This window comes from Tauraco erythrolophus, chromosome 18 (assembly GCF_009769465.1).
Source record: "Tauraco erythrolophus isolate bTauEry1 chromosome 18, bTauEry1.pri, whole genome shotgun sequence".
NCBI classification, from domain to species: domain Eukaryota; kingdom Metazoa; phylum Chordata; class Aves; order Musophagiformes; family Musophagidae; genus Tauraco; species Tauraco erythrolophus.
In genome coordinates, this window is record NC_141482.1 from 9579849 (window position 1) to 9596676 (window position 16828).

Below are 16828 nucleotides of genomic sequence, written 5' to 3' on the forward strand. Positions count from 1 at the left end.
AAGTGCTAGGTTCTCAAAAACTGCCTCCCTGCAGGGAGCCTGTCACGAACAACATCCACCTAGGAGTGCCTCAGCTTATTTGCAGCTCATCTTCGCAGTTTCACCCTAACAGGAAACAGATTTCATGTAGCTATGAGGAGCAGCAGCTCTGTGACCTTTCCTTTCAGTCTCCAAGGACTCAAGACACGTCTGCCACATTGTCTGCAGAACAGTACGAGTCTCTTCTCACGTTTTCGACACATTTCAAGTCTGATCAACTGCAAATTTATTTTCCAAAGAGGATTTGCTTTAGTTTAGATAATTTTCTCCTAGACAAATAAGTACAGAGTAAAGCTATTATGTCACCAGGTCCTTTTGACAGGAAGCACAAAAGCTAAACAGAACTGAATTTCTTCATTTTGGACTACATTTCTCTGTATTTATCAATGGCTGGACACCTTCAAAATCACTAGGGTGACCATGTTTCACTGCAGGAAAATCTCAAACACGCTCAGATTCTCAAGTGTGTGTAGATCCGACATGCTGGAGCCCCATTATGGAAACAGCATGCCATAAATCAGGAATCAGCTGTCAGCAGTATAGTGCATCACCCACATAAAGGGATTTCCAAGATGTAAAAAAGAAGTTAACTACTTGAATCAACAAGATAAATAATATAAAACAACATAACACAATGCAAGTAACTTAAATTTGTCAAATACCAATTCCAAGGTCAGTTAGCAGCTTTCAGATACTTTTAACCATGCATAAGAAACCCATCGACATCACAGTCACATGCATTTGACCCCGGTTAAGTTGAACCAAAGTGACAAGAACTGGATGAACTAACAAGTGCCTCCACCCTCAGAAAATTCCCTTTTATTGTTAGGTTTCTGTTCACGGCAGTTGTGAAGTCTTTTTCAACGAAGCAGCATGTAATAGAGATTACCACATGATTCTTATGCAAATATCAGACGTATTCATTATAGTAACAACTACATGATTTTGTCTCTCAGCCATGTGCAATATTTGTCTCTCGTGTGCAAGGAGAGCAGCCCTAGGACGTGAGCTTCGAATAGCTTGGGGGAGAAAACCTTCGTCTCAGGTACTTCAGGACGTAGAGGGGAAGGCAGCTCACCAGAGTGATGACGGTGACTTTCCACAAGAACGACAAAGTTGCAATGAAATAAATATCTGTGTAAAGAAGAGAGTATAAAGTCGATAAAGACGGGAAGTACTTCAGAACTTTTATTGGAGAAAAGCAATTCAATCTACTAAGTCTTCTTAAACAGCCTCACCTTCTCCACATGCAAGTTTGAATCTCATACAATCCCTTGTTCCTCACTTTTCTCCCCTTCTCTTCCAGAAAAGACACAGCTTTCTGCACAGCACATTTCAGTAAGGCATGCAGCTCCTCACAGGCAAGTGCCCAAACATACCCCGTGTGAAACAGGGATATCCATCTCCTGCTAATACTAAGCTTCTTTTAAATGGACTACTTGTCTTCTCACTCTGGAAGTTGCCACCTGCTACTTTGCTGGTAGTCCAGCAAATGCATCTCTCGACTCAAGTTATAATACCTCAGAACCATTGCAAAATAGTTGAAGCATTGTTCAAAATGGAGCTGGTACTCCTATATGCGAGAGACACAGATCTAGCCCAGTGGGAAGTTAACCTTGTTGTCTTTAGAGTTAGCAAAGATCTTTATGGAAGAAGTAGTGACATCTTGTGGTTCCCAAAAGAAAACTGGAACAAACCCTATGGATCTGATATTTGCAACTAGACAGCTACTGGGGGAATGTGGAATTCCTCACCCTTTCTCTTTTAGCCAGGGAAAAGGATTAGCTCAGTTCCCGGAGGAAAAAAAAAAAAAAAGAACACCCCCTCCCCCCAAACCAACAAAAAAACTCCCCTAATCAAAAAATTAATCCCAAACCCCCAAGAGAAGGGCCCCAATGAAGCAGATAAAATAAGGTAAGTTTTAGGAAGCAGCTGCTTCACCCAGTTAGAAGATAAAATCTTTCAACCCAACAACAGAGGCTCAAATTTTTAGTCTCAAGTTAGTTCTCATATGGAAATAAAGACCATCACTACATGACAGCCGATGCGTGATGGATCTCTGAAAGTTAGGATGAGATTCACTCAGCATCGCACATTTTATTGACCTCCCATAGCATTTTGCTATGAGGAGGAACCATAAAATGTCCTTCATGTGCCTCTGAATCAAATACAGCTTATTCTGGTTAGAAGCATTGACATTTTAATTATGTTGGCTTCATCGACAGCCTTTAAGATCAATTCAGGTCTTTACAGTCCTGTTACTGTTCAGGTCATAAACCAACTGTTTGGAGAAAAGGCATTTAACCTTACCAATAAACTCATGTAAGAAGACCAGAGAAGCTATGTAGCAGGAGAGACTAAGCAGCTCAGCCACTATCATGAGCCAGTGCCACGTCTGGATCGTCAACGCCACCATCAGTAACTCGGTGAGAATCAAGGATGTGAAAGAAATGGCAACAATGTGGACAAATTCGGATTCAAAGAGGAGGAGTGCTCCATACATGATGATGCTACCTGCAAAGGAATGAAACATTTGGGTATATTATTCAAACATCAGTCTAAGCTTTAAAACCCACTGCTAAGTCTTGGAAAGGCTGAAACATAGTCATGTCTTGAGATTGCTTCTCATGAAACCTGATGAATGTAATGACAACGCATCAGTTACTATTTAGGAGACAGAACCGATGAGAAGACAGGGAAAAGTTACAGCAGAGGTGCCCAGACTTTTATAACAGTCTATCAGATTCATAGACACATGGAGATAGGAAATTAATACACGCTATTTTGGCAACGAGATTTCTAACATCATGAAACTCTATCCTCCCAGAAAGCAGTTGGTCCCTACTCAGAAGCTAAAAGACATCAAATACTTCTAAAACCTACTGCATTGTCTCTGTGCCCAGCTGGAAGCAAGGTGTTGAAAAACTCGGTGGATACAAGTTAGCCTCTCTTTGCACTGCTTTGGCCAAGTTCTCTTCCCTTTACACTTCCCCCTAAAAGCAGCACACATTAAAGCACTGTTAATGATGCATTGTTTCGTGCTCCTACTCTGGCTAGCCAGGGAATGCTCACAACACCCCGCACGGCCACCTGCACAAATAACTCATGTTAGCAGCATGAGTAATCCGCACCAACATCCATCACACTAGGCTAGTTTCGGAAGGGAAAACCTGTGAGCGACTAGAGCTTGAGCCACAAAGTTCAAATCCAGCTGTGAACTTTCCAAAATTTAGGACTGCTCAAGTTTTCGGTCAGGCTCATCTCTGCTAGCAACTAGCCCAATTGTTTGGCCTGCTGTTTTCTAGTTATTTAGCACATGAGAAGTGAAGTCACTTTAACCAAATATTGTAACCAGATAGTGGTCTTTCCCTCAAGAAGAAATCTTTCCCTCAATGCATCACCCTCTGGCTTTAGCTTTCCACCACTTCTGAGTTTTCTATAAATGCCTTGGCTTTGCCATCATATTTGTACAGCATCAGAAGACCATTATCCCTGTCGTAGGCTTCTACTGTATTAGAGTTCAGAAGATAATGCCAAGAGAGCTTTTATATTCTTGATTTCACTCCCTACCGAGGATGGTAATATCAATTAAATCAATAAGAATTAGCTGCTTATTTGGGCACATTTATTCTGACTCTTGTTGATAAAGGAGTTTTGGAAAACAAGAAATTTTGTCACGCAATCATATTCGCATTTTAGCTTTATAGCTAAATGTTATTTACATGTTTTCCATGATTTCCTCATTAACACTTACAAGAAGTAGTTGAGTTTGAGCTTACTTCATTAAAACAGACAAATGGAAAGAAAAGACCTTCTTAGAAATGTACCCCAATTACTGCATCCACTTTTGGAAAACAGATGCATTGCAATTAAGGTATTTGCTTAACTGTTTTAGCAGTTTCATTAGAGTGTGGGGGATATGATCAGGAACCTGAGCTCTACCCTAGTCCTTCATTACAGATGGCTATGAAGTAACCAGAATTATTGTCACTTCTAATAGACAGAGTTTAGATAAAATATACAAAGCTACAGGTTCTGTATTTTTCATGCTGACTTAATAACCTGTATAATCCATAGGTTTGAAAACCTTTTTCAAAAGAAGTGAAGAGTCACAAACTCTACTTTAGAGATGGAGCAATTAAAGCACTGAAAGGAACTTGCACAAAATTACAAAGGATGGTCCCAATGGGAAGAGGCACAACACTTCGGAATTCTACATCATTGCCTACAACAGGTTTGACCAGTTGCTGCCAATATTTAGTTTTAGATAATTTCTTCCTTTGGTAATCCTGCCAACATTTTCTGAGAAAAAAACCCACATTTATTTGCTATCCCAAAAATGCAATGCTAAATTCACTTCATGCCTTACTTAACTTCTCAAATTAGATATTCTGTACTCTTAATAAAACATCTAAAGGCACAAGCAGAAGTTGATTTCTTACCTTGATAGATGCTTATTAAGACCCATATTAAAAATGTTTTGTATGATAATGGTCGTCCCTGGAGGGGGAAGAAAAAAAAACAGACAAAGCTCCGTTAGGTTTTCTTTTATGAACATTCACTTACAGATCAACCCAGCAAATAACAAAAGAGAATTTGAAGGTGATTTGGAAAGAAAACAAAACAAATCAACCAACCCTGAGGTAATGTCTCTTTATTCTCATTTTTCATGATGCACGAAGGAGGCCTGGGACTGTGGAAGCTCACTGCTTGCACAGTACAGTACAACCTCATCCTTACTGCACACGCAATTAATTCAATGCAAAGATGTCTCATGAGTTTAGTCATTGTACTGTGAAATATAAAATGTGTGTATACACATATGTATGAATATATTAATATTATATTTCTAGACACACACACAAATCATGATCATATTGAAGGCAGATAGGTTTTTTAAAAAGCATCTAGAGCCAACACAGCTATACCAGTATAAAAAAACCCTATGTTTAGACCAGGCCTAAGGATGGTTGGAGAATTAGTGGTTTATGACATAAGAGACAACATACAAGTGAAACCAGATGGAGACTTATTCAGGCTGTTGGAAAAACAGGCTTTGCTTCCGAGAGTATCTGTTTAACAGAAATCCTTGAGGGAAAGGATCTGTTGAAGAGTCAGTCCACCCTTTCCTTCGATTAAGAAAGATGTTCCCAGTCTGCATACCCCACTTTCTCAAAAAATGGTAAACATCAAATAAAGTTTCTTTGTCTTAAGGAGAAGGACCTGATTTTCATGCTAAAGCTACAAAAATGGTACAGCAACCAAACCTGTAGGTCCCTTTAGATCATCCTCAAGGCAAATTTCTATTCAAGAAACTATATGATAATCTCCTCCCTCCACCAAATGAGCATATCCCTCTCCCCATCCCCTTTTCTGGCTTTGGGATAGTGCCAAATCCCCGACAATTTCTCTTCCCCTTTATTTTGGAACAAATCAGTAATATTAAATCCTTAGAATTTCCCACAGAATGGAAGCTCTGTTTCCCCAGCCGTTTTTAATAAATTGCATTTCATGTAGCATTCAATAACAAACTGCCAGGAAATCGAGTTGTATCTGTTAATTCAAATTTGCCTTTAAAACAATTTTGCTTGAAAACAGATTATAAAGTTTTCTATCTACTGATAATATATTCGACTTTACACATTTAGAGAGTTTCAAATCAAGACAGGGATCTTGTCTTAAACCAAAAAAGACAAACAAGAGTCTCCCACACCTTAAGAAGATCTTTGTAGAGCTCTGGGTACAACATTGCAACTTCAGATTTAACATCCTTGTCCAGGACTAGAGAAAACACTGGAAACATTGTGTAAATTGTGGAGTACCTGGGAAGGAGGTAGAAGACAAATTATCTAAGGTGTAGATGAGCAAACAGAAATGCTAGTCTTCAGAGAGGAAACACAGTATTCTTGAAGTGCAAAATGATGTAAATATTATGAAAACTTGCAAATGGAACATACAGAGTTTTGCATGTAGGAAAAACCTGCAGGATTTGCTTTCTGAATGGCTTTTCATTAGAAACACTCATACATGGATGATTGGTTCGAGTATTGCAACCGGTGTTATAGAGTTATTAATGAAGCCAAGGACAGATCTGTCCCCACCCCAAAGTTTGCTCTACAGTTCAGGCTTAATCCTGTTTGCATTAGAAGGCAATGGAGATTAATTTGCTGTTCGTTTTTTAATCATGTACTCGAAAGTCTATAAAGTCACAGGATTACATGTGTAATCTCAGTATATTTAAAACAGGAACTGACTCCTTCTGTTAAAGAGGTTGAGTTATCTCTCCTTTCTGACACTGTCCAGAGCTGGGCACTGGCATAGGCACCAGAGCATAATGACTGTCCCTCTGCTTTTTGCTAGGACTGAAGGAGCACTTCCTGGAGGATGGCTTGCTTCTCATGTTCTGAATGTGACAAACTGTCCTTTTGGAAAGGTTTCTAGAAGTCCTTGTGCTGCCTCAGCGGCTTTGCTCAGTGTAGAGCAGCAGAAAGGGGACAAGGATCACATACATCTTCTGAAGCAGTGTTGTGAAACACGCAGAGAGGAGATATGCATGCCTTGCATGTTAATTAGCCCAAATCTTTTTGTTATACACAGGTTTTCCACACTATTAGTAAAAAATGAGATCTTACCCAATGATGAGAAAGCCTTGGTAGAGAGGAACTGAAGCAAAGTAAAATACTGATGAGAAAACAGCCTAGAAAAGAAAAGAAATAAGCTTTTCAGATGTTAGACACTGCAGTAAAAGTAACAGCTTAAAAATATACTCTGTTCAAACTGGAACATACTTGAAGTGGGTTCTTCAAATTCCTGAAAGGAAGACAGAAGAATTTAGTATCAACCCTTTTTATTCCTATGCAAACCTTGGATGAAAGCTATGTTTAATAGCAAACACTGGAGAGCTGGACTTGGAAAACTTTTTGTAACGTAATTCCTCAGAAAAGAACATAAAGTTTTCTCCAAAGCCCACTGGTTTGATCAAAGCCATCCAGATGTTGTGAAGGACAGGTACGTACTTCTTCATGCCTGGATGATGCCTTCACAACATAAAGAGTTAACTCCAAAAAGTTGTTTTGTTTTTTTTTGTCAGAAGTTATGGATTTGTTTTTTGTTCTTGTTTTCAGCTGCAGAGTAAGCTGGACTGTCCCCTGAGTCTGAAATTTTTGTCTCTATGCATCCCTCTCCAACACGTTTATTCTAAAAAGAGGAGAGGGTGGAACCGACCTTGTCAAAAATATCAAGCATTTTACTTAAAAAAAAATTTGTATTTTTAAGGAACATATCAGTACATTATGGCACGGAAATGCAACACCCAAAGAGTAACCTCTGTCCTTAACTGTAACTTTCACTCAAGTCACCACAGCTAAGAACGGAATTTGGCTCATGAACTCTTAAAAAACTTTTTCAACTCTCCCTGCCAACTGGCAATTGCGTTTTTGTTACACTGAGGCTCAGCACGCATGAACGATGTAAATTTTGTGAATACCGAATCTGTTTCTAAGGTTCCCTTTGAACTGGAGAGGAACAGGCCGCCTCCACGTCGGGCAGCACGCTGCCTGCCGAGCGCCGGGGAGGGCTGACGCGTGCTTCGGCCGCCTTCGCGGCACGGCTCCTGCAAACCCTCGCAGCACACCAGACCGAGCTCTGGGTAACCTCATCAAGGCCTGAGCCATGTCCTTCTCAGTTGCTTAACTTTGGTCTCACTATTGGAAGGCCTTACTTAAACACGCCTGAAAAGAACTGCACTTAGCAGAGACCTTCCTTAAGAGCAGTGCCCTGCTTCAGATTTTCAGTGTTTCCAAGCATTACTAAATGACAGCAAAGACATGCTACATCACAGCATTGTTTTCTAAAGTAAAACATTGTCCAATTTTGGAGAAGTTGCTGATGTTTGTCCGACACCAGGAACTTCCTTATATGTTTTCAAACCCAAGTAACAACCTCAAGTTCCAACCCATGAAAATTTTCAGAAGAAACAGTTGCATCCAAAATAAAATGCAGAACCTTTATTTTTTGATTTTGCTTTTTCACCTCTCCGTTGGAAAAGCCCTCACGACAGTCCATTTACCTGCATTGTACTGATGCACAAGCTCCTGTGGATTACAAACTGACTGAGAGCTGCAGACCGTTTGTAACTGTTCCTTCCATGCACCATTAGCAAACGACCCAGATGTTTAAACTGAGTGATAGAGAAATCAGCCGCAAGCGATGCCTGTTTTCCTTCCTGTGTACAACAGCAAGCAAAAGCAGAGTGAGATCATTTCATTATTGGAAACAAAGAAATATCGTATTATTATTTAGTTATCGCTGACAGAATCTCCAAGAAAATTTGTAATACGTTAGGTGGGGGAGAGTATTACCTCAGCACTTCTGCCTTCCACCGTGGCTTTTAAGTAAAGAGCAAAAATATGAGGAGAATTCCCATTTGAACCCTGGCCTCCAATTCTAAGCAACTCTCTGGATTATGATTCACAACACACATGTTAACGTGACACTCAAATCAAGTCAGTTTTGAACACAAATTTTCAGTCTCAAAAGTTCACTCGATTTTAATGTTTTGGCTCACTGCAAGCAGAGTCTTTCCACTGCCGCCAAATCCAGTCTTGTCACTCCAAGCAGCTCCATATGCAGGAACCAAAGCTCTAATCCAGAGTTCGCTTTCTAAACTAATATAACCAGTTTTTAATCGTACATGTGATTACTCTGATAACATACACCCTACAACTCTAGCACTGGGAGCATCTATGCGTGATTAAAGACCCCAAAACTAACCATGATGGTCTAAATTCAGGCAATCTGCCAAGCACCAAACAGTGAACTTCAACTCTGTTAAACAGTACTCTCCTTTCCAGCCAAATTATTTTTCGTGATATTTTTCTAATGATTATTCTTGTGGAAGCGTCTCACTTTCTTGCACAAATTTCTGAGGATTCATTTAAGAGTTAGTTGGAAACTAGCTCCTGAATTGCCATAGTAAGTCTTACTAAACAGTAAGTGAGGTAATCTCACCTTTCCTTCAACTCCAACACCACAGTCAGCCTCCTGAATCATGCTAACATCATTCCCTCCATCACCTGCAGGTCAGAGCACAGACAAACGACATCGGTAGTTAAGCAACAGAGGCAATTTGCAACCTCACCAAAGGCATCTGCACCAGACTGTAATATTAGAAGAAACATTTAACCCTATCAACAAAAGCAGGATTTTAAACAGAAATAATGAATTTAAATTCTTTAGCAAGTTTTGTTTTGTTTTTAATAGACCCACAGGTCACCGATCACTTTATCTGCCTTGTGGGTGTACCATTATACCCATGATGCTGAAATAAAGCTCACGGATTAACAATGTCACTTTACTTGATCAAGTTCAAGCTCTGTTTTGCAAAAATATCACCCCAAATATTTGTGAGTAGTTTGTCGTTGAAGTTTACATATGCAAAATTTCACCTTGTCAATCGTCCCACAAAACCACTGTTTCCTAACTCAGCATTTCCAGCTGTTACGAGATGAAATGGGATTGTGCAGTCAAAAGAAGAAATAGTAAAGACACCATCCTACATGGTTGCTCCTCCCTAACTAGTCCCTTACCTACTGCACAGGTGAGTTTGCCAGTCCTTTCCTGGAGCAATCGCACGATCTGGGCCTTCTGCGTCGGAGCACATCTGCAGCACACGACGGCAGGGCACTGGCAAGCCAGCTCCATGAACTCATACTCATAGTATTTCAGACACACCTAATTTACAGAGATCAGAAGCGTCACCGATGGTTGTGCTATTGAAGTTTATTTTAAGAAAATTAATCCCCAGTGTTTTGGGGCTGTTCCTGAACAGCCCGAGGCGTTTGGAGCCTACCTCCAGAGAGTCGCCAGAAATAACAAGAGCGCAATCGTGTTTCCGGCGGAAGGCGTTCAGCTCTAGATGGGCTTCTCCACGGTTAGTCACCTGGGGAGAAAAACGGCGACTGAGGAAGGTTTTGCTTCATTGGGGTGAAAAAACAAACAAACAAGTCTCAGAGGGAGCGAAAGTGATACAGACAGGCAGCATGCCGAGTTATTCACAGTCAGTAAAACAAAAGCTCAGGGGATAGAAAGCCAGGTCAAAAAAATAAAAATATTCTGGGTCTACTGCTGGAAAACAGTTCTGATCTCAGCACCTCAGCTGTCCTAGAATTTGGCGTCCTGAAAAAGTCGTGAGAGAGGGGTATGTGGCTGTTACTCACTAGTCTGAATATATGGATGTCCTGTGTCCGTGTCACCAGATGCGCGTTCTTGGCTGTACATGTGGCTGTCTCTAACTTATCCCCTGTCAGCATCCACACCTAAAATCCAAATATTTAATGTTTTAAATACAAAACTTAACAACCACATCTGCAGGACATCCAGAAGTACCACCTGACAGTTCAGGCATGCAAAAAGACTGTTAGAATATAAACAAATAATTTTACTAAAAGAGTCCTATTTTAAAACACACAAGAAAATTCTCATCGATGAAAGAAAGCAAAACTTTAAGAGGCTGAAATGCAAAAGAAGTTTACAAACGACGTATAACATTTTTCCCACCTGCAATGTCTCTAGATTCTGCTTATAAACCCACAAAATGCAAGCTAAAGAATGTGTATGCGTGTGTTAATGTGTCCCACCCCAGCTATTTCTCGTATGTTGAAATGAGCAGGCCTTGCTGCAGAAAGATCCCTCATGGCCCTGCCTGAAATGTGGATGATGCAACTGGGGTTAGCTCACTGCTGATGTGTGCGTCTGGAACAGACTGAGTTGGTTGGGGTTGTGGGGTTTTTTTTAAGATTTTTTTAAAAATACACACTGCTCCTTTTATTCTGTGCTGGCATTAGAAAGTAATGTCAGCAGCAATACTCAGCAGCAATACCCTGTTATAACCTGGTAGGGAATTCCTTCAATAGTGTAAATATATCAGAGCTTGTTTTGTTTTTTCCACTGCTCGTTTTGTTCTTTCAAGACATCACCCAAGAATATTTAATGAAACTGTAAAAAAAACCCAAAAAACAAAAAACACACAAAGACTCACTTATTTGTTTAATAATCTGAGGCTGGAAAAGACTTGATCTCAACAAGATGGTCCCTGTAATGAATCACTCTTGATTTACTTCTTGCATGCAATACCCTAACGGACATACCATCGCAAGGAGTGCTCGGCAGCGCTGCCTGTGCAAGGACACACTCCACACCCCGACACCAGCTCCGCCCGAGGTGAAGAGAAAAAAATGAAACTGCTTTGGAATAACTGGCCTGGACCGCGCAGCAGGGGGAGAAAGCCACAACACTGCCACGGAGCTTTGATTCTGCTCATTGCACTTCTCTGCTGAAGTCCCTGTTGTTTACAGGGACGACTCCAAAGAGAAAGCACTTTTAGAAGCCTGTCCCAAGCCTTGAATTCCACTACGTACCTCACTGCCAAACACACAGCCCTGCTTTGCATTCATGGCATGGCTCAAGATTTTTGTTTACTTTATTGCTTAAAGCAGAGAAACCACAACCAGAACCCTCTACCTACTTTTCTTGCCCAAATCTGAATGTTTAGTTCCCTATTTTTTTTTCCTTTTGCAAGACCAGGAACCGACTGACAAGTTTGCAGAGAGACAAACCACGCAGGCACCGCGCCGGTTCCCGCACCATGGAGCACAGCTCAGGCCGGACGTGTCCGAGTCTGAGGCAGGAGCCCAGAAAGCTGGAAAAAAAAAAAAAAATCCAGTCCCTGATTCTCTTGGTTCAGCCCCCCTCTAGTGGCTACTGAAAATATGTACAGTCACAGCTTCAAGCCCAGCACGGGAGTTGGTGCACCAGTGACCAAACCCATCCAAACCGCTCCTGTTCCGTGCGACCGTCTGAAAGAAACAATGGCCCCAAAGTCTCCTGTAGCTGCTCCCCCTCCTGCCTACGCCCTCTGCTGCTCTGCAGAGCGTGTTGGGGAAAGAAAAGCACAAAAGGTGACACGCTTTCATGTGTTCTGTTATTAACAGTTACTACTTCCAGCGTGTTCTGTTCCCACAGTCATGTTTAAAATGCAGTGGCCAGCCCCACTGTTCCCACTCGCAAAGGGCACCTGCTGAAACGTTTACCTTGACAAGGCCCCAGATTGTCTAAATTTGCTATCTGTAGGACAGTGCCACACACTCCAGAGGGTCTAGGTATTCCTGCTAGGAGTAACGTTAGGTCAGGCAGACCTTAATGCCAGCATTTCTCAGCGTCTCCAGGGTGGGTCTGACATCCGTCTGCAGCTGATCCTCCACACCGGTGAGACAGAGCAGCTCCATCTCCATTTCCAGGCTCTCGATGACTGTGGCTACCTTCAGGGAGCGGTCGTGCACACTTAGCTTCGCCTGGACGTAGCGTGCCTGAGGACAGAGCAGACGCAGCCAGTCACTCCCACAGCCAGCCTGCCTTTTCAGGGAATACAGGATTAACCAGCACAAGGGGTTAACCAGTTAACCTCCCTCTGTTAACCATCATTCTGGGATGTTGCCTGTAACAGCTGACGAACACAAGACGCGTGTTACAGAATAAGGCGGAAAATATTTCAGGAAGTTTTTGTCGCTTTGTCCCTGTCCCGTGGCAGCCGGGCAGCATGGTGCACAACACGTCCTTGGGCACAGCAGCTGCTGAAGTGACACCTGCAGCACGGCTGGAAGTGACTCCCTTGCACCACAGGTCTAACCACGGCTTCTGCAATTAACACATCTTCAAACAAGGGCAACAGAGAATCCTAAGTATTCCCACTATCTCTTCTCTGCATTTAACCAAACAGTTCTCCTCCGTGTTTTGCCTGCCAGGGGTAAGCAAGTTAGTGCTGTGTGTAGAGACCCATCTACCAAACCCCACACATGAAGCCTGTGTTTCCATGAAGTCTGGCTGGGTTACATTCTGGCTGTTTGTAGTTTCCCTGGATGCCCAAATGCAACAATGAAAATTAAAAGCCAACACATTTCCCTGCACAAACACAACCTGTCTAATGAACGATGAGTATTTGCAGAATTTACAACCACAAAAGATTATAAGGCAGGATTCAGGAACTGTTTTGGAGGGCCCTGGCTGCGATCCAGTTTCATACATATCACTTAAAAAGGCACTTTGATTAAAAGAACAGCAAGATGATGAAAAATGACAATTCTAGCAGAAGGAGCAGGGAGATGAGAGGCGGCATTATCATGAGAGGTCTGTGAGAATCACTTCAGTGACTGTTTGTTTAAAAACAGAGAAAGAAAAACAAACATAAAACTTACTTCAAAGTCTTGATACTGCTCTTCCGTCAGAGACTTCTTGGCTACGACAAGAACCCTCAGGCCTTCTCTAGCCATGTTACCACACTGGAAAGAAGTATCACAGTGTAAACCATAAACGGCATCTCAAGTAAGATGATTTATGCACAGCATTGCAGAGATAGCAATGTCAGATAGCAGGTTAAGAAACTAACTGTCCCATTTGAGCAAGCCCAGTGAGTCTATAACATCTGATAAAGTGCAAGATAAACTCGAGAGCAAAAAAGGAGATGTGCAATGGTTTGTAATCTATCCCAGTGATCAGAAACGAAAACGTCCTCTCTGCTGTATCAGTGCAGCAAAAACAATCCCATTGATTGCATTTTCTCTAAGTAAAACAACACAAGCCTTTGATTTGAAGACTTGGCATTTTTGGCCATAAACTCTTTAAAATAAGACCATGGTATTATTACTTCTTTGAACACCAGAGGTTGGGGGAGGGGAGATCAGTAACCGAAGCTACTGCTGTGAACTCTGTGTCAACATTACTACTACCCTGACAAACACATCCCAGTACAAAGCTGCCAATTGTTGTTTTGAAATTAGATCTTTTGGTATAAAATAAATCCAAACACAGGATCAAGCCCAGGACAAATCTGGTGATCTTCAGTGGCTATCAGTTTTGAGCAAAATCCATTTTATTTTGCAGTAAATATGTTGAACTCGCCACCTGACTTCCTTGTTATTACACATATATCTGGCTGAAGACTAATCCAATGGATTGCCAAGATCAACGACCTTCTGACTCACAGATGTTTTAGCAGTTATATCCACTCTGCCACATCGACAAGCTTTGTCATGCATTGCCCTGGGAGGAGAAAAACACTCGCACGAGAAACCCTCCATACGTAGGAGAGACGGCCCCATACCTCTTCTTCCAGCCAGTCATTGTACTGCACGATCCCAGCCATCACCACGTCAGCCCCCTTCATATAGAAGGTGATCTCTCCTGTTGATTCATCCTGCAGGTAAGAAACAGAAGAGTCTAAGTTGGGACAATATTAGCACATTTGGAGTGGCCTCAACAAGCTAAGCGATGAGTTTTCTGCACAACAGTCACAAAAATGTCTGCACTGGGTCAGGCGGAAGGTCCATGCAGCTCAGCATCTTGTCTTGGGGCCAAAAGGAGATGCCTATTCAATTGCAACTTGGTTACTTGCAGACAGAAATTAATACTTTAGGCAAAGATGATCAGCTTTTTAATCAGCAACATGTGATTTCCACACAGATACCTCTCTGTCCCGAGTATGTGTGCCTTTGGAATAACCTCTAGCCCTCACTCTGAAAATTTATTTCATACTTACCTGAAACAATAAAACAGATGCACAAAGCTTAACAGTAAAAATCACTCTTATTTACCCCCTCTGTTACATTATATGGCATAAGCATAATTAAAGTTTATGCTTGCTGCAGAAAAGTTAGATTGCTGCCTGCCTTATCTGATACAAGTAATTTGTAGGCTGCAAGCAAAGCATATTTACATTACCACAAATTAAAAAATCCCTTCTAACCAAGCAGATACCTAGGAGGTCACAGCTATTAGTATTACAAGCTAATGGAAACTCTGGCAATTTCCTCAAAGGAGACAAAACAATGAGCAAGGAACAAACTGCTCTGTAAACCCAGATAGCCACCAGGGATAGGAAGAAAATAAACTTAACACGCAAAACCAAAAAGCCCAGGAAAGCCTGGGAATAGACGGCTGTGAATGATGGATGAAAAGCACTTTATGAAAAAAAAAAAAGAAATGAAAGAGAAGCACAATGGACACCTTTTCATTTTCACACCATTTAATACACATGTCAATCCGTTCTGCCGTTACAGAAAGCAGTGGCGAAGGTTCTCGCACATGAAGAGTTTGAGTTGTAGGTAAAAGCCTAACGTCCTGTGACACTGGCAAAACACAGTTTACATCCGTAGAAAAAAAAAAAAAAGCAGCACCCGATGTGGATACTAAAAAATACAAAGAACAGAAATAAGTATCTTTGCTAGGGAAATTAAGAAGCAGACAAGGATAATGAAGCTCCTTTACTGAGCATTTTTGCCAAGCTCAGAGATGTTTGCAAGCCTTCATATGCTGATACCCACACATCTCACATCCTTAAAGCAAAATGCGTGTCACTACCAGAACAATTGGAATCTGCTTAAATAAAACACAGCGCTTTTGGCAGTAGCCAAAGGTAAAGGTTTATCTATTAAATTCTTTGATTAAAAAGTGTCTAACAACAGCTCTGTAGGAAACTGAATAAAGACTCCACTTCCCGTGCTGCAGCACTGGCTTAAGATAGTTTAGATTTTTTGTCCAATATAAATACTGTATCAGCTATCTCCTTGCATTAGTCATTTCCTCTCACTGAGTTCAATAGGAGGTTAGTGCGTTCTCATATTATGGTAAGATCACACTATAAATCTACACAGAGATTTGCCAGTTATATTGTTTTGGAGAGGCATCTTTTTCCACCGTGGTCTGACTCTGGCCATGGTTCAAAGGCTTCTTTCAATTCCAGATATGACAATAGCGCTATCTTTGCTTTACAACAAAGATCATTCCACATGGGTAAGGGGAAAAAAAATGCAAAGAAAAAGAAGAATGGAAAATATTGTGGTCAAACAAACAAGCCTTCTTTCAAGAAGAAGATAAGTCAGTAAACAGTACGGTGAAGAGTGGCTGCTTTGGTAGAACAAGACTTCTTAGAACTGAAATAATGAGCTACAGAAACCACAGCTGATCACAAGTAAACAGGCAGATATTGCAAAAATACACCAAACAAGGCAACACCTGCTACTTTTTTCAGCGTTAACTATGACTTTATTTAGTAAAAGTTATGTGTTGAAGGAGATCTTATAGAAGCCAGAGCAGACAGGACCAGCAGGGCAGATGGGTGTCTCTGCCAAGGATTTCAGTAATAGCCTTACTGGGCTGGACACAGGAATCCCTTGCTGAAACCCAACACCCAGATCGTACAGGAAGCCTGGCAAGACGATCGCAACGGCTCCCCCTAGCCGAAAAGACTGCAGTCTATAAGAAAGGGCAATATCTGTATAGTTGAACACAAAATACTATCATTTGAATTCTACTCATACAATCCTTAGTGCAGTTTCACTCTGCAGCTTCTCCCTCCCTCCCCATCTGCTCACTGCATCTGTTTTCTTCTAGATACTTCATGCTACTTTCCCTCCCCTTATTTCTGTCTTTCAAACACATTTGAAGTGACACACTTTTTTTTTTAAATGAAAATTAAAACGCTGCTTGAAGATATTATTTTGGAATATGCAGGAACATGGCAAAGTAATACCCAGGCAGCCAGCATCTGCTACTCAAAACTTACTTCTGCTTAGGATATACAGGGATCTGATTTTAGTGGCTTAGCAGCAGCTCAATGGCTGCAAAATAAAGACACACATTTAACATGCACAATAGAGAGGGGCCAATGCATCTATTAACAGTATTTGCAGTGAGATCTGGGCCTGATGTTGCTCCCACTGACCACAAGTGGGAGTTT

At 41.4% G+C, this 16828-nt stretch overlaps 1 protein-coding gene across 1 annotated transcript in view; it reads right to left on the reverse strand.

Moving 5' to 3' along the window:
• Positions 1-1036: 1036 nt before the first annotated feature.
• Positions 1037-16828, reverse strand: part of ATP9A (ATPase phospholipid transporting 9A) — a 60167-nt gene continuing 44375 nt past the window's right edge. Inside the window, exons 16-28 of the mRNA XM_086622954.1 lie at positions 14195-14287; positions 13290-13373; positions 12234-12404; positions 10257-10355; positions 9890-9979; positions 9627-9771; positions 9049-9113; positions 8108-8263; positions 6672-6736; positions 5753-5861; positions 4482-4539; positions 2350-2553; positions 1037-1173 (exon numbers count right to left, since the gene is read on the reverse strand). Coding sequence (XP_086479080.1) covers positions 1037-1173; positions 2350-2553; positions 4482-4539; positions 5753-5861; positions 6672-6736; positions 8108-8263; positions 9049-9113; positions 9627-9771; positions 9890-9979; positions 10257-10355; positions 12234-12404; positions 13290-13373; positions 14195-14287 — 1476 coding nt within the window. The remainder of the gene's footprint in view (positions 1174-2349; positions 2554-4481; positions 4540-5752; positions 5862-6671; positions 6737-8107; positions 8264-9048; positions 9114-9626; positions 9772-9889; positions 9980-10256; positions 10356-12233; positions 12405-13289; positions 13374-14194; positions 14288-16828) is intronic.